At 36.7% G+C, this 26,938-nt stretch overlaps 3 protein-coding genes across 3 annotated transcripts; 2 read left to right on the top strand and 1 right to left on the bottom strand.

Moving 5' to 3' along the window:
• Window positions 1–12,084: 12,084 nt before the first annotated feature.
• Window positions 12,085–13,541, bottom strand: LOC146905014 (uncharacterized). Its single transcript, XM_085725218.1, has one exon. The coding sequence runs from the start codon at window positions 13,531–13,533 to the stop codon at window positions 12,373–12,375; it is 1,161 nt and encodes a 386-aa protein (XP_085581344.1). The 5' UTR covers window positions 13,534–13,541; the 3' UTR covers window positions 12,085–12,372.
• Window positions 13,542–14,535: 994 nt separating this feature from the next.
• Window positions 14,536–16,161, top strand: LOC146905013 (uncharacterized). Its single transcript, XM_085725217.1, has one exon. The coding sequence runs from the start codon at window positions 14,859–14,861 to the stop codon at window positions 15,939–15,941; it is 1,083 nt and encodes a 360-aa protein (XP_085581343.1). The 5' UTR covers window positions 14,536–14,858; the 3' UTR covers window positions 15,942–16,161.
• Window positions 16,162–19,762: 3,601 nt separating this feature from the next.
• LOC146905012 (uncharacterized) lies at window positions 19,763–24,190 on the top strand. The gene has a single exon (XM_085726983.1). The coding sequence runs from the start codon at window positions 23,010–23,012 to the stop codon at window positions 23,961–23,963; it is 954 nt and encodes a 317-aa protein (XP_085583109.1). The 5' UTR covers window positions 19,763–23,009; the 3' UTR covers window positions 23,964–24,190.
• The last annotated feature ends 2,748 nt before the right edge of the window (window positions 24,191–26,938 follow it).

Here is a 26,938-nt window from a genome sequence, read left to right as displayed (position 1 = left end):
GTGTCATTCTTTCTCATAATTTGCTGGTATATCGTCTTCTTTGTTGAATTCCTCACAGACCACCACCTTCCTTTGTGAATATTCGAGAAGATCTATTCAATATTATGCCAGAAATGTCAATTTTTCCAGTGGTAACTAACTCATCCCATTCATTACGTTGAAGAAAACTTGGTATCAAACGATACTAAGTGTGCGTTTGAATGAGCGGCGGACAACTCCTACCATGAGGTTAGATCTAGCTTTGCTCAAAATTCCGGAATAGCAAAAGTATATTCACAAAACATGTTGTGATGTGCTTCCATGATGTGAAAACCCATGGACACTGATGTTTTTTCAAGTACTTTAATTTGTCATTGGCGGTTAGGCACTGTATCTTCAAGTGGTTGGAATGGAATGGCATTCTGAAGGGGAGAGGATCCTCTCCAGTGAAATTCTCTGCAGTTTTCTGCAGTCTTTGACCTCAGCCATTAATTATACTCTCTCTCCATTTTTAATATTAAAACAGATTCTCTCACTTCTTTAATAAAGGGTTAGGATCCCACATGAGAAAAAAGCACTGGAGAGGATCCCCTCCCATTCTGAAGAGTGGAATTGGGATGTAGTTGAGAACTTTTTGGCTTTAAATTTACTTGTGAATTGGTAGGATCCTAAAGTTGTCTTACTTAGTATGGTTATCAATTATTTAGTGCATTTGCTTGGAGAGAAATGATATACTCTTCAATGAGAAGGTGACAAATCTTGTGGAGGTGATTGATAAAAAACATCTAAAGATTGTTATGATTTATGTAATTGTTGTATCAAAGGTTTGAAAATGATTCAAGTTATATCTAAACCAAAGTTCTATTTTTTTTTTTATTTTATAAATTGCCCTGTTCTATAGTATCATATATCTTCTAGATGTTTCAATCCCATAGACCACAATCCTTCTATCTAGATGTTTCAATCCCATAGACCACAATCCTTCCATATTGAAAGCGAGTGTGGGCATGTCATAAACAATCAGGTTCCAAATAAGACTTCATTTTTTTTCTTTTTTAAGAAGTTAAATTAACCTACTAAAATTGACCTGGTGGAGGAAGACCTCACTTGACTGTCATAGAGAAGGCAATTTAGTGGACATTGCACTCTTTTACGACGAAATAGAACAATTCTGCGGCATGCGTTTTTTAAAGTTCATTTTAGACATAATAACTAGGAAATAGTGTCTTTAAAGTTCATTTTAGACATAACTAGGAGAGAACAACTAATTTGATCAAACACGTTTCTAACGATTAATTATTACCAACCAATAAAAACAACCAACACAAACAACTAGTTTTATCAACTGGTCAAACAAGCCAAATAGGCATGATAACAAAACCCATACCCGCGGTTACCCGCCCGAACCAAACCCAATTTGACGGGTTTTCCCCGTTTTGACTGGGTTTGGGTATGAGTATGGGTTTTCCCCGATTTCAAAACACGGGTATGAGACAGGTAACGGGTATATAGGTACCCACCCCAAACCCATACACAAACCCTTCCCAAATGTAAAAAATTACTTTATGTTGATATGTCATGTTATTTTGTTTGATAATTGTCATGTTAATAAAAACTACCATTGATATTTAAAGGATCAACTAAATAATTCCATCTAACAAATGTTAAAGTGAGCGTATTGTTGGATAATGTATTACAACGTTGCTCTTGGGGATGCAAAAAACTTCTATTTTTTATGAAAAAAAATTATTCAATGTGGGGATGGGGATGAGGTGGGGATACCCAAACCCGTCAGGGATGGGGATGGTATTCAATTTCTCATCCCCGTTGGGTATGGGTAGGGTAACGGGTAAGTATATGAGAATCGGGTATGGGGACGGGGAAGGTAAAACCAGTCCCCACCCCACCCCATTGCCATGCCTAAAGCCAAATAAACTATCTAACAGCTAAACCCAACAACCAATTGCGAAACTAAACCTCTTAGAAATTATGGTTGAGCCTAACACAAGTTCATAAAATCTGCTTGTGAGGTGGGTGCTGCGATAGCTTAAACCTGTCGGCGGTTCAACTTTGAAGGAGACTCTGATACCATTTTAGAAACCGTGGTTGGTGATAAATGCCAAGAAGTGTTAATTTCATGTTGTATTTTATGCACTTTTTGTTACTTGTTTTGCAAGTTATTGACGGAAAAGCCGAGAAATAAGTGTTAAATGCCTTATTACGCTTTATATATCTTACTCTATCCTTTTATGCAGGAATTTACCCCAAGACACTGAGCAAAGACCAAAAATCATGAAAAAGTGCAAATGGCAGAAGCTGATCCAGGAGGAAGTGTGTGCTCGCAACTGCGAGCTCATTTACTCGCAACTGCGAGTAAGGGCGGTTTGACCAGATACGCCAATAGCGTATCTCTCTGGAGACCTTTGTATTTTCTCAACTCGCAATTGCGAGTGGAGTAGCTCGCAGCTGCGAGCTCAGGCAATGCAGACCTCTATAAATAGCCCACTTACTATTCTTGGAGATATCATCATAGGATCTTAGGAAATATCTTAGATATTCCTTTTCTCTTAGTTTTTCTTAGCTTTTCATTGTAATTCATAGAGAGAAATAGGGTAGATCATATAGAGTGAGAGTGATTTTTGAAGTTGGATTCTTATTCCTTTGTTGAGACATCACAAGGTGTAATGGATCTTTCCTTTTCAATCCATCCTTGCAAGGCTTCCATGATGATGTGTAGCTAAATACCCTTTGTTGGGATGAGAGGTACTTGATCCTTGCTAACATGTAATCTTTTGATCTTGCAATATATGGTTCTAGCAATTTATATTCAATATTGTTGTTATTCTTGTGTTAATGCTTTCAATGAGATTCAAGATGCTTTGGACACGAACTCTTGAATCTAGAGCTAGAGTAGCAATCTATCTTAGGTTATATCATTCTTGACAAGTTTGTTAATCTTTGATAATCACCATAATCAAGAGTTTAATGCTTTCGGATACTTAATCAGGCTGGACACGGTCGATTAAGTTATCCGATCGTCTTTGTGATCGTTTAAGGGATTTGGACACGAATGTTTAAACGATACCTTAGAGTTAATTATATCTCTTTGGACACGAAGGATAATGTAGAATTGATTGTAATAATTTTGGTTATAAAGCTAGAATTCGTATGGATCATTAGGTTATGTGTGACGCTTGGTTAAGGAACTCTACTCCTAACAAGTTTCAATCCTTATTTATCTCAACTTTTACTTTTGCAATTTAGTTTAGCTAGTTACATTTCAAACAAACAAGTACTCTTAATACTTGGAATGATAATTGATGTCAAACTGTCTTTGATAGCGCACTATTCCCTGTGGAGATGATACACAAATACTTATCTTGTTTGATGCAAAACTACAATCATCAAAATGGCGCCGTTGCCGGGGAATGGTGTGAAGTTATCATAGATAGAACGATTGATTTATCATTTTAAGCATTCGTACATAATCCGTAAATATTTTTCTTTTCTTGATAGTTGTTTGTACTAACCCCTTGTTGATAAACAAAGAAAAGTTTCTTGTTAGTTGTTTCCATTTTAGGATCATCACCTAGCCACAATCATGGCTGATCATGGTTATAGCAACTTCTACACTCCATTCGAGTATGAATCATATCAACAGTATCAACAACATTCTTATGAAGATGAAAGATATTCGGTGATAGAAAATACTTTGAATGTCTTCATGCAACAATCCATGATAAAAGTGCAACATACCAACCAAAGATTGAAGAATTTATCACTTCAAATTGGGTTGATTCAAGCACAAATCATGGATAACCAAGCCAACAATCAATCCACTCTTGGAGAACAAGAAAATAATCCAAATATGTTTGAGAGAGTCGGAGAGATTGTTGAAGAAGTTGTTGTTCAAAATGAGGAAGTTACAACATTAGAATGTGGTGCATCACATGAAATAGAACTTCCTTAAGAAATGTCACTTAGTGAAGATGACAAAATTGTTGATATTGAAGAAGTAATGTGGTAGAGAAAAAGGAACAGTTACTAATCAAGGAAGATTTAATGGAAGCAAGAGGGAAGAAAGTGAACAAGGTAGAAATTGATCGGGTAATTGATCAAATTTGCACCTTGTTCAATAAACCAAAGCTAGGGAGGTCATGGACTCCAAGTCTTTTGTTCCTAAAGTTCATGGAATTCCTACCAAAACGTAGGGTTTCGAAAGATGATGTGCTATCCGTCTCATTTTGGCCACCCTAACGGAAAAGGCGTCGAGCTAACGACGTTAAACAAGCGCTAGTTGGGAGGCAACCCAACTTTGTAAGTCTATTTATTATGTTTTTAAAGCATATTAGGTATTAGAGTCATGTGCATGCATCACAACAGCCCAAAACAAAAGCCAAACAGAGAGCAGAATTGTGAACTATCTTAACTCGCAATGGCGAGTAAAACAGCTCGCAACTGCGAGCACTTTGGTCATTGACCAAGTTGACTGCCATAACACTCGTAACTGCGAGTAAAGCTGCTCGCAACTACGAGTAGCAGCAGTTTTAGGCAGTTACGAAACCCAAAGCCACCAACCGAGCAAATATGTACTTCCAGCAGTCTCAGTATCTGATGCAGCAGCAGTCCGGTTACCCTCCAGAGATCATGGACCAGTTTATGACCCCTCCCGCTTTTCAGAGTTACGTGAATTGGCCTGAGGACATGCCAGGTCCCTATGGAGGGGGTAGTTTCTTTAGAGGTCAGGAGGATGCAAACATGGAGGAGGAGGTTGGTGGTGATGAAAATGAGCAGGATGATCCAGAGTTGGTCCACAGTGCTACTTCAACCCCCCATGGGTCAGATGATGATGATATGCAGTCTTGAGGAGGAAGAAAAGACTTGAAAGCTTGTCCTTTTTGAGTGATATTATTATCAAGCTTTCAGTCAATTCTTGCTGTCTTCCTTATTTTTATTTTGCTTTCTCTTTTGCTACTTTGAACAATATTTTGTTTTGGTTATTTCATTTTAGCACATTGACTCATGCTTTGTATTATCAGTATTTTGTTTAAGTATTTTGGATATTTATGTATGGTAACTTTTGTTTCGTTTTAATTAGTGATAGGCGTTTGGCAAGTGCACCAAATACTATCGAAGTAGTAAAAATATCGATCCCACGAGGACTGTTTTTAACTTCAATAATTCAATTGCGTTATAAAAATAGGATGTATACAATTTATTTTGTTTTGCCACTAGGCAGTAGATTTGGTTTGATTTTAATTAAATCAAGAAACAGAAAATAAAGATTTGTTAAGAAAATATGAGAGAAAGATGAGATCAGATCCTTCGAATCTTCTAAGTTCCCCTAATTGGTCTACTGCACCTATTTGTTATGAATCCTCTTCTAATTTACGATGATTAACAAAATAGCCCTAATTAATCCCTTGAGTTAGGACCCTCTTCTTAAACTACAGCCCCTAATTCCTTAGGTGGTCTAATAATTCTTGAAGGTTTTACCAAACGTTAACCTATTATCACTAACAAACGATTATCTATTCCTAGACTAACCCTGTTTATTAGAACAATTCAATTAGGTCTAAGTCGAAAGCCATGGTCAGTGGTCATTCGTTCTCACAAAATCAAGTTATATGTGATCAAGATATAAAAAGCATTAAGAACAATTGAATTGAATAAACTAGAATTGAATTCATAAACAAAATAGAGTTTCACAGCAACATGTGTCAATTAGGGTTACAAAGATTCATCTCGGATCTAATCTCTAAGATATTTAGCTACTCATAATTGAGTTTACAAATAGCATAATCAATGAAATAATTAAAACATACATGAATTGGTAAAAGGTTGAAGAAATTGCCCTTCTAGCCGTCTCCGATGTCTCAAAATAGCACTTTGCTCTCCAAAATCGTAACCCTTGTTCTTCAGGATTAGTGCAGTATTTATAGAAGTCATGGGCCTGACCCATCAAAATCGCGCCGCGCCATGTATATAGGCGTGCCGCGATTTCCCTCAAACAGGGAGGTTGTTATTCCGCTTCAAAAATCGCAGCACGGCTTGAAATTGGCGTGGCGCGATTTGCTTCAAACAGACTTCAATATTTCAGCATTTTGCACTCCAGAACAGTATAAATTGCATGAGAACTCTATCAAAATGTCACAATAAGTCCTAAAAATTACGTAATGACAGCATGTCATCACAACCCCAAACTTAAACCATTCCTTGTCCTCAAGGAATTTGCTTGCAACAGTGACAAACGAATGTAAAATAACAGTTACCTAACAAAACGATAGTACCCAAAAGTTCATTCTCCTTCTAGCTAAAGATGAGCTAGTTTGACTTGTTCGCATCCACCAATTCACAACTCCTCGCATCAATTTGAAATAGGGTTCTAGCAGTCGACATGCAGGTCTACATATTACCATACGCTTGAAAAGTTTCTAAACATCAATCAAAGTCAATATCATTACACACTTTTGAGGTCTTTAGGGTTATAACGAGGCTTAGGTGAAAGGTGGGATATATTTGGATAAGTAGGCTACACCAAATTTGAGTTAGGCATTCCTACGGAAGTTAAGCACAAAATTCAACCCAACACATTCATTCACCTCATAGAACAACAATTGCAAAGGTACTAGAGAATATTTATAACAGTTGGGACAATCGAGTTTGAAGTTACTCGGATTTTCAATGTTTTGTCCCTTTTTTCATCATTCAATTTCATTCATTTTTTTTAGATACACCATTTTTTTGTTGTGTATTTTTCATGATAAAGTTCATTCTTTGTTCTCTTATTCTCTAGTACCCCCACCCAAACTTAGTTGGTTGCAAATTCCAATAGCAACCCCAAACTTAATCTTTAGCAACATTCTACATTGCCTTAACTCAGAAAATACATTAAGGGACAAGTCCTAAAAGTCTCTAGGCTTGTAATGTAGTTTGTCACCGAACAAAAAGTTCTAATCCTACCGGCTCACAATTGGTTAAGAAAGGATAAATTCAACAAATTAAAACAGGGTAGGCATCAAAAAGGCTCACAGGACCAAGCACTTTTGCCTCAGTGTGTAATTAACAAAGACCAATCAATAATAGAGAAACAATGCAAGTTCTAGAAATGTAGTTGCATGGAAAACTAATCTTAATATAAGTAAAATAGAAATAAAAGACAAAATAAAAATAAAAATTAAAGACAAAATGTTTGACTCAACAATAGAAATAAAATACTGAAAATAAAGACATAATAAAAAGGATGGGTTGCCTCCCACCAAGCGCTTTCTTTTACGTCATTGAGCTTGACGCTTCAACCACTGTTAGGGTGGCAAATATGTCAGAAAGAACACATCATCCTTCTTCTTCCTCTTGTTTGGTAGGAATTCCATGAATTTGTAACAAAGAAGTAGATGCTCCCATGCGCTCACAGTTAAACCTTTGGAATTTAAGCTCTCCCACCTTAGAGAAGGACATGCATCCATTTGCACACGAGTGATTTCCTTAACCCCTGTTGGTTCAGACTTTGAGAAAATATCAACACTCCTCACTTTGGGATTTTCTTCCACCACAACCTTGTGACACTCAGTCTTCATCTGAACTAGCTTCCTCTGAGACTCATGTGCTTTCTCAACAAGATCACCGCACTGAACATCAAACTTCTCAAATGAAACTTGTTTTGACACCAAGAAGTCATCTAAAATATTCTGAAGTTGAGTATTGTAATCGATGTTGATCACCTCTTTCTTCCCTTCACCATCACTACCTGGTTGATTCGCCTCATAATGACCACAACTCGAGATTTTGTTGTCCAAAATTTTGATCTTAAAAGATAACATATATTTTTCATACTGCAACTTAGCAATCTCTTCTGTGTCATAGAGGAGTACCCTGTCTATCATAGCTGCAAAACTTGGATAAACTTATCAGTAGCACAGTACAATGAGAAGAAAACAAAGAGCATAATATTTTTTCTTTTTTATAAATATATATACAAAAATATAAAAGACAGAAATCCTAAATAATAACGTAATTGCCTTGTTGAAATAAATCAACAGTCCCCGGCAACGGCGCCAAAAACTTGATAGGCGTTTGTCAAGTGCACCAAATACTATCGAAGTAGTAAAAATATCGATCCCACGAGGACTGTTTTTAACTTCAATAATTCAATTGCGTTATAAAAATAGGATGTATAAAATTTATTTTGTTTTGCCACTAGGCAGTAGATTTGGTTTGATTTTAATTAAATCAAGAAACAGAAAATAAAGATTTGTTAAGAAAATATGAGAGAAAGATGAGATCAGATCCTTCGAATCCTCTAAGTTCCCCTAATTGGTCTACTGCACCTATTTGTTATGAATCCTCTTCTAATTTATGATGATTAACAAAATAGCCCTAATCAATCCCTTGAGTTAGGATCCTCTTCTTAAACTACAGCCCCTAATTCCTTAGGTGGTCTAATAATTCTTGAAGGTTTTACCGAACGTTAACCTATTATCACTAACAAACGATTATCTATTCCTAGACTAACCCTGTTTATTAGAACAATTCAATTAGGTCTAAGTCGAAAGCCATGGTTAGTGGTCATTCGTTCTCACAAAATCAAGTTATATGTGATCAAGATATAAAAAGCATTAAGAACAATTGAATTGAATAAACTAGAATTGAATTCATAAACAAAATAGAGTTTCACAGCAACATGTGTCAATTAGGGTTACAAAGATTCATCTCGGATCTAATCTCTAAGAGATTTAGCTACTCATAATTGAGTTTACAAATAGCATAATCAATGAAATAATTAAAACATACATGAATTGGCAAAAGGTTGAAGAAATCGCCCTTCTAGCCGTCTCCGATGTCTCAAAATCGCACTTTGCTCTCCAAAATCGTAACCCTTGTTCTTCAGGATTAGTGCAGTATTTATAGAAGTCATGGGCCTAACCCATCAAAATCGCGCCGCGCCATGTATATAGGCGTGCCGCGATTTCCCTCAAACAGGGAGGTTGTTATTTCACTTCAAAAATCGCAGCACGGCTTGAAATTGGCGTGGCGCGATTTGCTTCAAACAGACTTCAATATTTCAGCTTTTTGCACTCCAGAACAGTATAAATTGCATGAGAACTCTATCAAAATGTCACAATAAGTCCTAAAAATTACGTAATGACAGCATGTCATCAATTAGTATTGTGATGTTCGTATTGATATTAGTGTTGTTTAGTTTTATTTTGTAGTAAAATAATGTGTTAGCATTTTTCAAGTACTTCATTTGGTTTTAATTTAAAAATTGTGGAAGTTTCATGCGTATCACTCTTGCTTAATTTCAAATCTCAGATGATTGATAATGATTCATAGTAAAGCGCAAAGCCAAGGTGCAAGTTTCCAGTTTTTCTAAGTTTTTACTCGAATATGGAACGAGTTTTGTACAAATTTCATTCCATTTAGTTGTTCGCAATAATATATTTATTTTTGAACCACTTAGTTCTAGCTAAAAGTGAGGAAACCTCAAGTGTTTGTACATATGCAAGGAGACCGAAATTCATTGTTTCACTCGATTGTGTTATTTTAAATCCAATAATTGTTTTAAATTGTGTGAAGGCATGGAAGTAATCAAGGCACATTTTTGTTAATGAGAGAAACATACTTGACCACAAATAGCCTACCTTGTGAGAAGAGCGAGTATTTGCTAACCCACTTGAGCCAAATGAATCAGAGTCCTCAATTATGAACTGTCAATTCATAAGCACTATGCTTGATGAAGTTGCCTTTAAATTTTTCAAAATTCAGGTCATTTTTGACGCACTTTAGGACTCTGATATGTTTTTAATTGTTGAACCCTAAAATTTCATTGTTTATTTGTCCCTTTTGCCTTAGAGTGGAGGAACATTCAAATAGGGTATTTTGATTCAAGTTGGGGAGAGAAGGTAGATGTAAATCTTATGTCAAGTACTATGGTGTAATTTTATCTTTGATCAAGACAACATGTTGTTGTAAATACAAAAAGAAAAAGAAAAGAAAACAATGTGTACATGAAAAGAAAAAGAGAAAAGAAAAAGAAAGAAAAATCCAAAAATAGAATAAGTTGTCAAGATCAAAGTGCTTCATGTTTAAGCACCAAGGGTTTGTAATGATTGGTAGGAAAGATTGTGGATTTTAATGGTTGATACAAGGAATGTTCCTCTTTGATAGGCTTTTTGATTTCAATTGCCCCACATATGACATTTCTTTTGTAGCCAAGCCAAGTTATAACCCTCAAATACCTTTTGATCCATGTTTTTATGCCTTTTGAAATGATATTTGGATGGACACATAACTTGATTGGAATGTTAACTTGATTGCCGGATGTGTGTTCATCACCCTCATTCATTTGATTTCAATTGTTTATCTACTTTCAAAGAAGTGTGTTAGGTGTGGTTCGTAAGTAAATATATTATTGTTTTGAAATATTTGACATGAACTTTGTACTTAGGACTCATCTCATGTTGGTAGTAGAATTTTAGAGTAGTTGGAAACTTAGACTTGTCCGCGCATTCACTTTTAAATCATTCGTCTGAAAAAGTTTTCAAAGCCTTTTGTACTTGTGTCTTGCCATTTACTTGTTTGATTTTCAATCTTTTGTTTGAGGACAAACAAAGAGTTAAGTTGGGGAGAGTTTGATAAATGCCAAGAAGTGTTAATTTCATGTTGTATTTTATGCACTTTTTGTTACTTGTTTTGCAAGTTATTGACGGAAAAGCCGAGAAATAAGTGTTAAATGCCTTATTACACTTTATATATCTTACTCTATCCTTTTATGCAGGAATTTACCCCAAGACACTGAGCAAAGACCAAAAATCATGAAAAAGTGCAAATGGCAGAAGCTGATCCAGGAGGAAGTGTGTGCTCGCAACTGCGAGCTCATTTACTCGCAACTGCGAGTAAGGGCGGTTTGACCAGATACACCAATAGCGTATCTCTCTGGAGACCTTTGTATTTTCTCAACTCGCAATTGTGAGTGGAGTAGCTCGCAGCTGCGAGCTCAGGCAATGCAGACCTCTATAAATAGCCCACTTACTATTCTTGGAGATATCATCATAGGATCTTAGGAAATATCTTAGATATTCCTTTTCTCTTAGTTTTTCTTAGCTTTTCATTGTAATTCATTGAGAGAAATAGGGTAGATCATATAGAGTGAGAGTGATTTTGAAAGTTGGATTATTATTCCTTTGTTGAGACATCACAAGGTGTAATGGATCTTTCCTTTTCAATCCATCATTGCAAGGCTTCCATGATGATGTGTAGCTAAATACCCTTTGTTGGGATGAGAGGTACTTGATCCTTGCTAACATGTAATATTTTGATCTTGCAATATATGGTTCTAGCAATTTATATTCAATATTGTTATTATTCTTGTGTTAATGCTTTCAATGAGATTCAAGATGCTTTGGACACGAACTCTTGAATCTAGAGCTAGAGTAGCAATCTATCTTAGGTTATATCATTCTTGACAAGTTTGTTAATCTTTGATAATCACCATAATCAAAAGTTTAATGCTTTCGGATACTTAATCAGGCTGGACACGGTCGATTAAGTTATCCGATCGTCTTTGTGATCGTTTAAGGGATTTGGACACGAATGTTTAAACGATACCTTAGAGTTAATTATATCGCTTTGGACACGAAGGATAGTGTAGAATTGATTGTGATAATTTTGGTTATAAAGCTAGAATTCGTATGGATCATTAGGTTATGTGTGACGCTTGGTTAAGGAACTCTACTCCTAACAAGTTTCAATCCTTATTTATCTCAACTTTTACTTTTGCAATTTAGTTTAGCTAGTTACATTTCAAACAAACAAGTACTCTTAATACTTGGAATGATAATTGATGTTAAACTGTCATTGATAGCGCACTATTCCCTATGGAGACGATACACAAATACTTATCTTGTTTGATGCAAAACTACAATCATCAGTTGGGTCTAACACAACCTCACGAAACGTTTTAGAATGTAAAAATTGTCTCACTTATAAACACACTGTTAGACCATCTCTTATCCGATGTACGATTCTTTAACAAAGCATTTTTGCTTACACAACTATATAACGACAGTGACCAAATATCAATTTTCTCAAAGCCATACAAATCTGTAAGTCGTAAACCATAATATATTATTATTAAAGCATTCCCTTACTATTATTATATTTTGCAAGTCGTATCAATGTTCTCAAAAGTCACTTTTGTAATAGGATTACATCTAGTAACAGATAAAATGGCACAACTATGATACTTTTACAAAATTAACAAACATAACGGTAATTTGGTGTTACTTACACAACTTTAGTACATTGAATAATTAACATCAACTGATTTCCTTATTTCAGTTTTTGCAAAATCAAATAACCAAGCTAATTGCCCCTCTCTAATTTTGATCTTAATCAAGTGCAAGCTGGTAATGGTGGACCACATAAACACTTATTGTTAGAAAACTTTGTTGGACTAAACTGCTTAAGTCGTCGTCCGGTAGGAATCTGCCCACAAAGCTGGTTAAAGCTTACATCAAGCTTTTGCAACGGCAGTTGTCCAAGCTTTTCGGGAAGGGACCCGAATATCATGTTGTGACTTATGTCAAGGTTCTTCAAGCCAGGGGAAAGATCGACATTGGAAAAATCGAAGTTGAAAATATTGTTACTCAAATCCATGGTTGTCAAAACAGTCTTATCTTTTCCAAACAAGAACGACGCATCTCCCGAGAACTTGTTGTTCGAGAGTACCAATGCCGTGATTTTAGCCTTGCCGAAAGAGCTTGGGATTGGCCCGGATAAGTTGTTGGACGAAAGGTCGATGTTTAGAGCAGGGTTCTTGAATGAGCCGAAACTCTCAGGGATTGAGCCGGTTAGCTGGTTTTGAAATAGGGAAAGCTCGTTGAGTTTAGGAAGTTGAGCTAGAGAAGGTGGAATTGGGCCAGATAAGTTGTTGATGTATATGTAGAGTTGTTCTAGGCTCTTGATCATGCCTAAGGAGGCTGGGATTGGGCCGGAGAGTTGGTTCGAGCCAAGGCTAGCGCTTCTAAGCTTGGTTAGTCGACCTAGTGATGTAGGGATTTGGCCGGTAAACTTGTTCCCGGAGAGGTCAATGACATCGAGGTTCTTGAGTTGACCTAAGAAATCAGGGATTGGGCCGGTGAGACTGTCCAAGCTGAAGTCGAGGTGGACAAGGTTAGTGAGCTTTGCAATGGCTGGAGGGATTGTACCAGAGACACCAGGAAAGACCGCGAATGTAAAATATTGGAGAAACGGAAGGTTTACTACCGAGGTTGGGATCTCGCCAACGACGTCATTGGTGTCACTAACCGCGACCATGGTCACACGGCCATTTGAATTGCATTCTATGCCTGACCAATTCTTGCAGCAGTCAGTGACAGGATCCCATGTTGTGAAGACAGAGGCATTGTTGAATTGGGATTTAATCCCAAGTAGGACATTTTTGTCATTTGTGTTGCATATATTGGTGGAGAAAGAGAGGTTGAGAGAGGAAATAAAGAGAAAGAAAGTGAAGATCAAAGTGAGAGTAGATGTATTTTGGTAAGGGATTTCCATGGTTGGCTACTTTCTAGTAGTGTAGATGGGAGAATATATATAGTTACTACATACATATAGACTATAGTATATGAAATGCATGAAATCCTATCCTATATCCTGCCGCACAAGTGGACTAGGAGGCGGCTGGGAGAGTATATAGTTATAAGTTACTACATCTAATTATTATTTTATGTACATTGTTGAAGAATGAATTGGAAACTAGGGAAAGGATCATTCACATGTCTTCAGTAAAGTCTTATAATTGGGTTATGCCCACTATAATGTGTTTTCAGTCAACCATTTAAGGACAGGTACAACATGGTTGTATAGAGGTCCACATGGTGGAGGTGTTTCAGATAACAGATCATGGCTTTGCACTTTTGTTGAATGGTCAATTTATTTGGATCAATGTGCGTCAAGGCATTTAATTTGGCAACTCTATGTACTTGATGAGGGGAAAAAATATGCTATATTTCCTAATTAGATGAACCTATCTCTCTCTTGATGTAGAATATGCATTACATTTTTGACATTTTAATATGCTATATTTCCTAAAATGTCAAAATTGACCCTTATAAAAAACAACTGGACAAAATTCTTCAAAAATCCTTTAAAATTTTGCAATTTTACGATTTTGTACGATTTTGATGCAATTTTACTTGTATTTTTTCTTGTTCTCGGATTCTGTCACAGATTTGAATGGTTGAAGGTGAGTAAGATCGCAAAATCCTGGATTTATTGATTTAAGTCACAATTTTGACAACAATGGTAAATGGTGTATAAAAATTATAGGGGACTAGAAAGTTGGTTTTAGAAACATGGAGATTAAAAATCAACTTTTGTCAAAATTGGGGATAAGTACTCAAAATAGGAGGTTAAAAGGTTATATGATGTGCATTTAAGCCAAAAACATATATCCATCAACGCTTCACAATTTTTCAGTTAAAGTTCATACTAGTTCAAGGTCTTTATTAGGTACTTATTCACTGCTGCAGATAAGTTTCGGTTAAAAGTTCCTACTAGTTCTTCCCAAATTTTCGACAACATATCTTCTAGAAAGCCTGTTTTAAGGACCGTAATGATCAACAATCACCTAGGCACAAAGAAACACAAGCAACATTATAATGTCATGCCCATTAACAAAAGAAATAATATGCCCCCCAGCCGCCTCATTTCCAGTCCACTTGTGCCTCAAATCATCAACTTGATCAATAATGCCAGCATTATAAATTTATATCATAATCTATATATAGTAACCATGTTCCCAACTTTTCTTGCATCTTCTCATCAAACACAAAAAAAAACTAGTTAAATTTATTTATCCTATACAAAATTAGCCAACCATGCAATCCTCATCACCAAAATCATATATTCTCTCTTTCATATTCCCATTGTTTATTTGTCTTTGTTATTTGAACCTCTCTATATCTGCTCAAGTATGCAACCATAATGACAAAAATGTCCTCCTAGAGATCAAATCCCATTTCGGAAACAATGCTTCCGTCTTTACCACCTGGGATCCTAACACGAACTGCTGCAAGAACTGGACAGGCATTGCGTGTGACGCTAATGGCCGTGTCAATTCGCTTATAGTCATTAATGCGGATGACATCAACAACGAATTCCCATCCTCTGTAGGAAATCTCCCATTTCTTCAAGTTCTCCAATTCTCCGCTTTACCCCATGTGTCTGGTGAAATCCCTTCATCCCTCGCGAAGTTAACCAACCTTGTGCACCTCGACCTCAGCCTAAACAACCTCACCGGCCCAATTCCTAGTTTTCTTACCCTACTCAAGGGCCTCAATTTCATCGACTTCTCTTCCAACAGCCTTTCCGGCCCAATTCCATCATCTCTTAGCCAACTGACGAACCTCATCAGCGTTAACTTTGGAGCAAACAAACTTTCCGGCCCAATCCCACCCTCCCTGGGCCGGCTCAAGAGCCTAACAGGGCTCATGCTTTACGCCAACAGATTTTCTGGCTCTATACCATCATCTCTTGGTCAACTCTCAAGACTTAATAATCTCAACCTTCGCGCAAACCATCTCACCGGTTCAATACCAAATTCCTTGAGCAAGCTCACAAACCTTAGCCTCCTTGTGCTGGACACCAACAGACTTAGCGGTCCAATTCCGTCCTTCTTGGGCAGTTTGAGAAAGCTCACCTTAATCGTCCTAGCAAATAACCGTTTTTCTGGCCCAATTCCGGCCTCTCTTGGAAACCTGCCGGCTCTGTCTCTTCTTGATGTCTCCCATAACAAGCTCACCGGTTCAATACCCAAATTTCCCAAGAGCCTAACAAACCTTGATGTTAGTTTCAATAGGCTTTGTGGCCCAATTCCCAAAAGGTGGTTCAATTTTGATTCACATGTTTTTGATCATAATAAATGCCTTTGTGGTGCTCCTTTATCACCTTGCAAGGCTTAATACATTCAAGTTGAAAGATCTGATATTTGTTTCTATTATTGTTTGTATACAATGAAAGCTAGCGTGTTGATATTGACACAGCATTCATTAAAAGATTCACACTGATCTTATAAGTTCAGAAGAGTTTTAGAAAACATATTTCTATAAATGAGTGTGGAACTATCAATGCAATATCAATGATTGCTTCACAATATTGTTATTCTATAAGGAATTAAGATTAGGATTTTGTGGCTTTTCCTATTATGACGCATTATGTGGGCTGTCCATGTGAAATTCAAGGTCCGGCTCTCATAGTAAAAATAGGCTCATAATAAAATAAAAACGCAAATTTTTAAGAATAATCTTCTATTTAAATTGAAAATAACTTTCATAAACATAAAAAATAATCATCATTGTAACTAATACAAAAATAAATTCATATTCTTATCAATAGTATGAAAATACAATTTCAAATGAATATCTTTATCAACCTTTCCGTTACTAGAAACGAGTTATCGAATTAGAGGCCCTGCTAAAATATATAATTAAAACTATCTTGGGTTATTTAATACTTATATACTTTGGTATTTTGACCGTAAAGCACATAGGTGTCTATAGCCTAGTGTTAATCTGTGTTGTATACCAATGTTCTTTTCTACCGCTTGGTATTTTTCAGCTGCAGTTAATTGCGGTTGACACTTTTAAGATCGGTTGAACCAACTTAAAAATAATGTTTGACATCGTAAATATATATTCCATAATTTGGGCCTCATACAAAAAAATAATAATTGAAAAGAGAATAAAACATTGTGTGGGTTAATTATAGGGCCGTTTGCACCCCTCAAGGACGCCTCTATGTCTTTGCCTATCAATGAAGAGAATAAAACATTGTGTGGGTTAATTATATCATTAGCTCCATATTATAACATGATTTAAGAAAAATATTGACTCCATATTACAATAACACAAGTTTTTGAACATGCCCGACATATGTTAGAAGAGTGGAAAGTTGCAAGAGAGGAAAACTGCAGATGTACTAGCAGCAAATATTACTGCAGGACCGAGTATTACGAACAACGTATAAGATGATAGAAACCTACTCCAGGTAGAGTTTCGTGTAATGATATATACTTCCTTCTCTTCCTCTCATAATAAGGTTGGTATGGGTATGTTCCTTCGAGATGCCGACGAGTGTTTTGTCCTTGCAAAAACCACCTGGTTTTCTCCATTATGCTTGGTGGACGTTGGTGAGGCATTAGGTCTTTGTCAAGCGTTGCAGTGGGTGGTTGGGTTAGGATTTGATAATTACGATTTTTCTATGGATTCGAAGATTGTCGTTGATGTTTTCATTGGTAATAACAATACTAATATCAACTTTGGCTGCATTATATGTCATTGTAAGCAGATGTGTAACACTCTTTTTACGAACACTTAGGTAGAGTTGAGATGGAGGTAAGCAGATGGATCGCTCATGAACTAGCATAAACAGGCTTGTTAGAAGATAGCTATTTCTACTTGTTTAAAAAAAAAAAAAAGTGTACCTTGAAGCATAAGCCCTGTTCAGTGTTGTAAAAATTAGGAATAAATTATCTCTATAAAAAATAAGCATCATATAAATAAAAGTGTCAATTAAATATTAAAAAGAATAATCAAGGGAGATTTCAAGGAAACTTATCTGTTCTTGAAATTGCGATGATTTGCAGTCGATAGAATCGAAGTAAACAAACACAAAACCATGGAAGGAGATAACCTGCCAAACAGTAATCCATTATATAACATGAGGCGTGACAAAGTCACTGTCCTTAAGGATTATCCGCCTCATAAGCGCATATCCTCCCAGGATACAACATGTTCTTCCCTGATATAAATCACATCAGAGGCGACAGAACAGCTTGAATCTGATAAACACAGGAGTGATGTTACCCAAGATTGTATATTAGACTGATAGAAGAGAGACTGATTTTTGTAGAGGTTGTGCTTGAGTTTTTATACGAAAGAAAAACGGTGGTACTGATGTATTGAAACTAAAAGGAACGTAACATAACATCTCTGTATGTGTGGAAGATTGACAATTAGATAGATAGACAAAGTAGCCACCTACTCCTCAAAAATAATAGCAGCACATCCTCAAAATATAACTGCCTTCTTTATTTTGTTTCGGTTACAAAATAAAAATCATGTGCTTAAATTACCGTTTTAAAAGAGAGAATAAATGTTTAGACTTAGTCAAGTCAAAATGATGTGGCCTAAAGAATTAGACCAAGTCAAATATTAGTATTAATCATAAGTAAAATAAAATGAAAAAAATGTCTATTAATATGTTATAAAACTTTTGAAATATATTCAAAATTTACAACAATCCCCCACATATTTCAAAAGTTATAACAAAAGGTTAAAAAGAGTTTTCCTGGGTAAACATCGTAGATGTAATGCATCGGAACGGTGTAGCAAGCTATGGAACCCGTCCTAGACTAATGAGACTTAACACACAGTGAATTGGTTTAGCAAGCTATGGAACCCACGACACTTGTTGTATGCAAGAGGTCTCACAATCACATTACACCCCCACAATTCTTGCTGTTACGCGGTTGTGCGCTAATAGGCCGTGCGCGTGCCTGGTATTCATGAGTGCTCTAGAGACCCGCCACGGTCACATGCAAGCGGCCCCACTTGACACTCATATAGGTGATTCCATATAGCGTACGCTACAACCATACACCACCCATAAGGGCTTATGGTAATCATTAAAAGTCTTTACAACTTATCCATCAATTTTATATTATTTAGCACATCTCATCCATTATCATACACTATAGGAAAGAGACAACGTTATTTTAGTGCTAACAGAACTAACAAGTAACTTGTTTTTACCCATTGAACCTTCTTCATGGGATCTCCAATCACAAAGGTTGGGTTCCCATTACTTGTCGTTTTCGAGTGGCAAAGTCTCATTTCCCTAAATTTCTTCCCAAGGGGTTTTATATACGGATCCGCTAAATTCACAAATATTGACTAAGACGTCTCTAAGTCAATTACCTCTTATTTCATCAAGTCTATAATAATAAACTTGGATTACACACTAAAATTTCACAAGTTGGCTTAGTGGCTACTAAACGACATCTTATTCATCAACAAGATAAATCTACTTATAGATTTATTCTCATTGGATTCATATCAATTTGACATCTTTGTATTATTTTAATACAAAGGTTTATTCATTCAGTGAACAATATCTCATATATTATCAAACTAATTTCCAAAATATACTTCATCAGGTCTACTTAGATAAAGTCTAAGCGACAAACCCCCACATTGAGTAAATATAACTCTGTGTATAGATTTATTTTACAGGTCTACTTGAATAATTTTCAAGTGACAACAGTTCCATAATTGAAAAATAAATCCCATTGTCATACCCCAAATTTTGACCAAAGATCATGCATTCATACACCGACACGTGTCTTTTATCCCCGACCAGTCTCAGCCTTTTCAGCGAAAAATTCGGCAGAGAGGCATAAGATGAAGTTAAGAATGGTCTACTAGAACATTCTCCAGAATGTTCTGGTCATACTACAATTGAAACAAAGTGACCTCATTATGTCCCATCAAGTATGCAACTAGATTACAGCTGCACAACACCACACGATTTGCTTCAAAAGTGCATGGAACTAAAAGAATGTTCTTGAGAACGTTCTGGTGGAACTTCAAAAGGATAAGGATGACATCATCATGTTCCCTCATGTTGCCACAAGATCACAGCTGTTTTCATCACGTGTGTTTGTCTCAAAAAAGGAAAGGAACAACAAGAACGTTCTTACGAACATTCTTCATGTGGAAATTTTACAACTAGGACATTCTTGCTCTCCAAGCAACAAAGGACATCACTTGTAGCTTTCAAAGAAGTGCCAAACAGCTGTAAACAAGTGGCCTCCAAACTTTTACAGCTTGCATTCACGTGTTAACCTTTTCTCTTTGCAAATTGGAAATTCCAGAACGTTCTAGAGAACGTTCTGCATGAACAAAAGCCACATTTTTCTCATTCTTGCACACCAAGTAACAAAAACATAAGCACATGGGCTGTTTTTAGCAAGGACAACACAACTGTTTTTGTCTGTGAAGCTTCAAGACATAAGGTTCTATAAATACAAGCACATAACAAGGCAAAAGCAGGAGAAGCTTACACACACAAAGAATTCAATTCTCTCTCTCACGTGAATATTCAAAGAATTATTCATAAAGCTCTTCAACAATCTCAACAAAGCTTTTTTTCTTTCTTATCACCATCAACAAACAAACAAAAACCCTCACAAAGCCACAACATAATCACGTCACCAAAACACACACAACTTTTTTTTAACAACAACACAACCTGCAAACAACACATAACCAATACAAACCTGCATCCGAACCCTACACAACAGAGTTCAAACCAACACAAGCTTTCACCATCAAATCCGTAATCAACATCCAGCCAGAATCGAACACCACAACCGCCGTTAAACCGGCCAAACCACCGCAATCCCTATCTAAAATTGAACCCCAACCAATCACACACACATCCGAAATCCATCACATACTAACACAAACAGAAACAGACGCACAACACAGAACAAAACTCATCAAAACCAAATTCGAACCACCACAACTTCACAATCGGAGCCGATCCTCAAAAGACACAAAAGGTAGTATTTTGCTAACTCCTAGATCTATTTAATTTGAATTTTGTTTGAGAATTTTGGTGTAGGAATCGGTGAGAAGAAGAGAGAAGAAGAAGAGATGTAGAGAGAAGGAAGAATAATGTTGGGTGTTGAAGCAAGAAGAAACATACGTTTGTTTTCTTTCTCAACAACAACTTATCCTTTTATGTGGGCCCATAACCAAACCCGTGGATCTGCTCCATAACCCACTACTACTCTTTTAAACCGGTCCAGCAACCCATGGATCTGCTCCAACCGAAATTGCTCTTAAGCCCAACTGCTTTCTCTTTCATTTTGCTGTGTTTCATTCTTGTTACTGCTTGCACCACCAGATCTGTTTGCTGCACCCCCCTGCATTTTATTTCTTTTCTTTCATGCATTTTAGTTTTCTTAGCATTTTATTTTCGTTATCATGCATTTTTATTTTACTCGCATCACATCTTAGTATTTATAAGTTATATCGTCATGCATTTTAATTCACGTCATTTATCTTATTGCAAGAAGTAGCATGTAGTTAGGTCAAATGTAACGCCATAAATGAAAAATAGTGTGCGTGTGCGTGTGTTTTTATTTATCGCTTTATATATTATTATTAGGGACTTTGTGGTGATCTAATGTCATCACAAACGTCCACGCGCCTTTATCTTTTATCGCTCCGTTAGTTTTAATTTTCATTTGCTATTCAAAATAACAAAAACATGCAAATATATCAAAATCACAAAAACATTTTCATAAACAAACCTTGATCTTAAATCAAGTGATCGTTCATTTTATTTTCTTTCTTAATCAAATCATCAATCAATTTAATTCTACTTTGAGTCCTCCTTTCTTTCAATATTAAAAAACACAAACAAATACTCATTTGCCACTTTGGCTTTCTTTCATTTTAAAACCTTTTTTCAAAAACATTAAAAAACACAAAAACAAATCAAACGTCAATTTCTACCCCGAACTACGAGGTTTTGATCCCTCACGGGTACGTAGGCAAAGGACATGCGTCCTTCCAAATCAATAAAACGTAGATAATTTAGGTCTCTATTTTTCTTTTATCATTGCAAATTCCATTTTTTAAGCAAGCAAGTTTATAGCACAAAAGTTAAATAAAATCAAGAGGTTCTCGTAGAGTACTACGAATATTTAGGGTGCTTAACACCTTCCCTAAATATAACCAACCCCCAAACCCTTAATCCCTAATAAATGTGGTATTTGAACCTTTTTCCACTTTCTTTTGAAAAGAATTAAATGTTCAGTCGTGAAACCAAAAAAGTGGGTGAAACGCCAATCAAAATGGCATTCGACCGTCCGAAAAATGACGCGACAGAAATGGCGACTTCACTGGGGATTTTGTCTTAAGTGGGTTAAGCCTAACTTGGCTTTGTTTAAAATTTTGTGCTTTAAACTTGCTTAAAAAAAACAAAAAATAAAAGATGGAAATATCTGTATGTATGTTCTCCCTTCTTCTTCTTTCTTTCTTCTAACGTAAGTGGTGAGATAAGTCCTACACCCGGACTTGAGAGAAATTTAAGATAGGACGGTGGTATAATCATAGTGCCTTGCCAAGAGTGAATTTTGGTTTGTGACACATGTGATAACCCCACTCAACTGAGGGATCTTGGAAGTATACTATGTTGGCATGAGTATTCGTGTTGGCATGTTATTTTCAAGTGACTGTCGAAAGTTGAGGACCTTTAGTTACCTTTAACCCCTCTTGGCCTTTTAGGACGTGGTGCGGTGGCTAATCATGAGTAATCTTGGTTTAGTTGACACGCGATACCACACTCAGACGAGACTTTCTTACGAACATTATTGGAACGGAAGTATTTCCGTAACCTGATAGTGTTCGGAAGTGGTTGATAACTCTGGGAACTTGGTAGAACCCGTGATACAGATACAATTGAAAACCGTAGTCCTTACCAATGGCGTTCTTACCCTTGACTCCATCATTATGGGCCTAACCTCACTGTGTTTTCACCATTTGTGTAGCATAATCATGCATACATGCATACATGCATAAAAACTTTTCTCATCAAAACATCGAATGATTTAGATAAATTTTTGTAAACGTCAGAGATATTCCACCTTGTAAAGAGGAACACCAAGAAATACAAACGTTAAAATCTTAACTAAGCTTTTGGCTTTTGTTAAGAACTTCTTCCTTGGTTTCGTTCTTACCTTTTGGAAATAGAACCGATTGCAATATCTTTACAAATTTTCAAATGAAATCATGTTTATCTGCGATGTTTACAATTCATCTTGACAAATCCTTCGATGAAAAAAAAAGGTACATTTTTTTCATAAGCATTTCATACATCATGTGCATTCATAGTTTCTGGTATGTGTCTCACGTCTTGTCTCTGTCTACCAAAGGTCAATCCGTCAGTAAAGTGGTCCGATGTCTTCATCCAAGTTCGGCTCGCATATGCAAACACTCGTGCAAGCACATCAACTTGATCAGCTGAAGCAGGAAGTCCATGAACTTCGCGGAGAGGTAAAAACACTTCGGGTTGAAGTAGGGAAGTTAACTAGTCTAGTATCTTCATTGATGGCTACAATGGAACCACCGTTTGTCAAGCAAAGGCTTCAGCCACCATATCAACCAATGTGTATGCAACAGCCTCGACAACAGGCTCTGCATCAGCGCACTCCTCCGAGTCCGGCCCCTCAGTCGGTTACTTCTCAGAATCAGGCTCAGAGAGTATCGCAATTCAACCCAATTCCTATCAAGTATGCGACTTTGCTTCCTATCTTGCTTAAGAAGAGACTTGTTCAAACCAGGCTACCGCCTCGTGTGCCAAACCCCTTACCATCATGGTATCGCGTTGACCACACATGTATTTTCCATCAGGGGGCGCCGGGTCATGACACGGAACAGTGCTATGCTTTGAGGGATGAAGTGCAGAAGTTAATCAAAGATGAATCATGGTCCTTTGAGGACCCAGATATAAAAGTACTACTTCAACCACATCATCTGGCTCCTCACTCTATTGCCGCTGTTAGGCCCACCATGGATGCTGTTCAAAATCCGGGTCATCAGCCCCAGTTTCAACGACATCAACAACAGCCTCGGCAACAGGCTCAGAAAGCTCCGCAATATGACCCGATCCCTATGAAGTACGCCAAGTTGCTTCCGTATTTGCTTGAGAGGAACCTTGTTCGGACAAGGCCACTTCCTCTAAAACCAAAGAAATTGCCAGCTCGATGGAGACCTGACCTCTGTTGTGCCTTTCATCAAGGGGGACTAGGTCACGACACTGAGCAGTGCTATCCTTTGAAGGAAGAAGTCCGAAAGTTGATTGAAGACGATCTCATACCTTTTGAAGAGTTTGAATTGGAATGTGCAAGTTAATCCGCTATCGGATCTTGGAACATGATGTTGATGCATTAGCTGCAATTGGGTTTTTGTTGATGTTTATTCCTACTACTCATTTGTTCAAATAATATGTTTGTTTGTTGCTTTATGTTTTTTCAAAACAAAAAAAAAATCCTCCCGTCCCACCCGAAACGGAAGTGAACTTGTTTAGGGCTTTCTGCTTTATGTATTTTCATCATTAATAAAAAGTCGCTTCGATCCCGACTTTGTTTTATTTTTGTGCTTTTCTAGAAAAAATGGTAATACAAAAAACCAAAAAATATTTTCCTTTAATCATCTCCACATATCTGCATAATCATAATGTTTATATCAATAATCAAATCATGCATTATTAAACCCGTTGAACACTTAAACCCTGTACTCTGTCTCTCGACTTTGAGTTCCTTATATCCAAGACTGAAGAGGAGGATGATGAAGAAATTTCCAATGAGATTTCTCGCATACTGGGGCATTTTGGTCGTCGAAGCCACGATTATCAAGAAAGATTCGTCCAGGAGAGGACATTCATGTACAAAGACTGACACAATTTGCCTCACATGGGTATTGTACTTCAGTACACACTTCAACAGGGGCAATCCCCCTCTATCCTTCAATATACAACGTAAAGGCAGTGCTTCTCGTGGAAGTCAAAGTCCCGTCAACAGAAGTTCCAGTGATATAAAAGTGTTGCCACTGTATGTCTTGGACAGTTATGTCAAAAGGATAAAGCAAGTATGCGACAAATAAAGTTCGTCCCCGCGAATGTCAAAAAGTGACTTTGTGCTCAAAAGTGTTTTACCCAATTCCGGGGGCAAATGGATGCCAAATTACAATCCATGGTAGCAAACTTGTATGTCCAGATGCAGTCAAGAAATACTTTGTCAAAAAAAATGAAAGCTCGATGGGTCGCAAACATGATAAAGCGACTCAGGCAAAAATGAGCGTCTCGGTGGACTGAAAACCTGAAAGAGCGGTCCAGGCAAAAATCAAAGACATAAACAAAAATGATTATCCTGATAGATTGAAAACCTAAAAAGGCGATCTATGCAAAAATTAAGGATCAAATGACAAAGTAACTACATCTAATCAATAACAATCCGCTTGGGGCATGCCTGCTATCAAAGAACATCCAATTCGAAGCTTAGGGCATTTCAGTCGTAAAAAGTCCTCCAATTTATGGCAAGGTAACTGCATCAAATCAGACATGGCTCATCTGGGGCATTTTCAACTGTCAAAAGGATCTCCGCTATGAAGCATCTGCAAATCAATGACTCGGAACAGTGGAATTCAGTCGTCAGGGAGTATAACGGTTATTGTGTTCAACGTACCTTTCCCTTTATAATTACCATTTTCCAATTTTTTTTTTAAAATCTGTGGAGCCACGCCTTTGGCATGCTACCACTCCATTACATTAATTTGAGCCTATGCCTATTTATTTGAAATTCTCGTTTAGTTGGTGTGCAAAAGTTTTCTTCTATTTTTTGATATGAATACTTAAAGCAAAAAAATTTTAAACTTTTTCATGTCTTTTGGAATGCATAAGCAACTTGTACGGTTTCTTTATGAGTAGAGGAAACATACATCAACATCCATCTCAAGGACATTTAAACTCTGCAAGTCTGACCAAATGTTGGATGATGCCTCTGTCAAAAAAAAAAAAAGAAAAAAAAGAAGAATCAAAAAAAGAGAGAGCTCGCTGAGTCGAAAACCTGAAAAGGCGACTTAGGCAAAAATGAGCATCCCGGTGGATTGAAAACCTGAAAGGGCGATCCAGGCAAAAATTAGGGATTTTCAAAAGCAAAAAGCATGACTGCTGAAGCATGCCAATGAAGGAACACTATGCGCTGGTCTACAAATGACAACTTCTTCCAGACTTCTCGTCAGCAATGGGCTTTATCCCCAAAAGGCATCAGTTGCTACTTTGTGCCAGATTTTACACCGTCAACAGCTCTATTTGCTCACAATAGGATCATCTCCAAGGAAGTTTGCCGAGTGTTTGTACTGCGATGTCAGTCCCCCTCCCATCTTACTTGTCTTATATCATCTCACCAAGTCCACCTGTCACATACAGTTTATACAGTCATACAAGTTACCATCCATACATTCATACACTCATACATGCATACACTCCTTCATTCATACACTCATACATGCATACACTCATTCACTCATGCATACATAACGTGCATACAAATATCATTCATGCATGGTTGGGTTATACTTCAAATGTCTTACTCCAATACATAACAATGTCATCCCCAATATGGCTATGTCAGAGTTTGTCACCAATAAAATTTGTTTCAAGTGACAGGTCGCACCAAATATTCATCTTTACCAATGTCTATCCAAATTTCCCCAGTAATTGTTCAAACCTTATCTCGAGTGTCCTTTGTTAACACACACGTCTTTACTATTTCAAAAGTAATAGACATTTTTATTTCCTGTCATGTTCGTCTTTACCAGTTCAAAGGTAACAGACATTGTCCTTTACTAATTCAAAAGTAATTGACAAATTTATTTATTGGTTGTCTTTACCAATTCAAAGGTAACTGACATTGTCCTTTACTAATTCAAAAGTAATTGACAAATTTATTTCTTGTTCATCTTTACCAGTTCAAAGGTAACTGACATTGTCCTTTACTAATTCAAAAGTAATTGACAAATTTATTTCTTGGTCGTCTTTACCAGTTCAAAGGTAACAGATATTGTCCTTTACTAATTCAAAAGTAATTGACAATTTTATTTCTTGTCATGTCCGTCTTTACCAGTTCAAAGGTAACAGACATTGTCCTTTACTAATTCAAAAGTAATTGACAAATTTATTTCTTGTTCGTCTTTACCATTTCAAAGGTAACATACACGTCTTTACTATTTCAAAAGTAATAGACAATTTCATTTCTGGTCATATTCGTCTTTACCACTTTGAAGGTAACAAACACGTCTTTACTACTTCAAAGGTAATAGACAATTTT

The sequence above is a fragment of the Medicago sativa genome, chromosome 7 (assembly GCF_051527215.1).
Source record: "Medicago sativa cultivar Bolivia chromosome 7, Bolivia_mono, whole genome shotgun sequence".
NCBI classification, from domain to species: Eukaryota; Viridiplantae; Streptophyta; class Magnoliopsida; order Fabales; family Fabaceae; genus Medicago; species Medicago sativa.
This window is presented reverse-complemented; position numbering and strand designations above follow the sequence as displayed.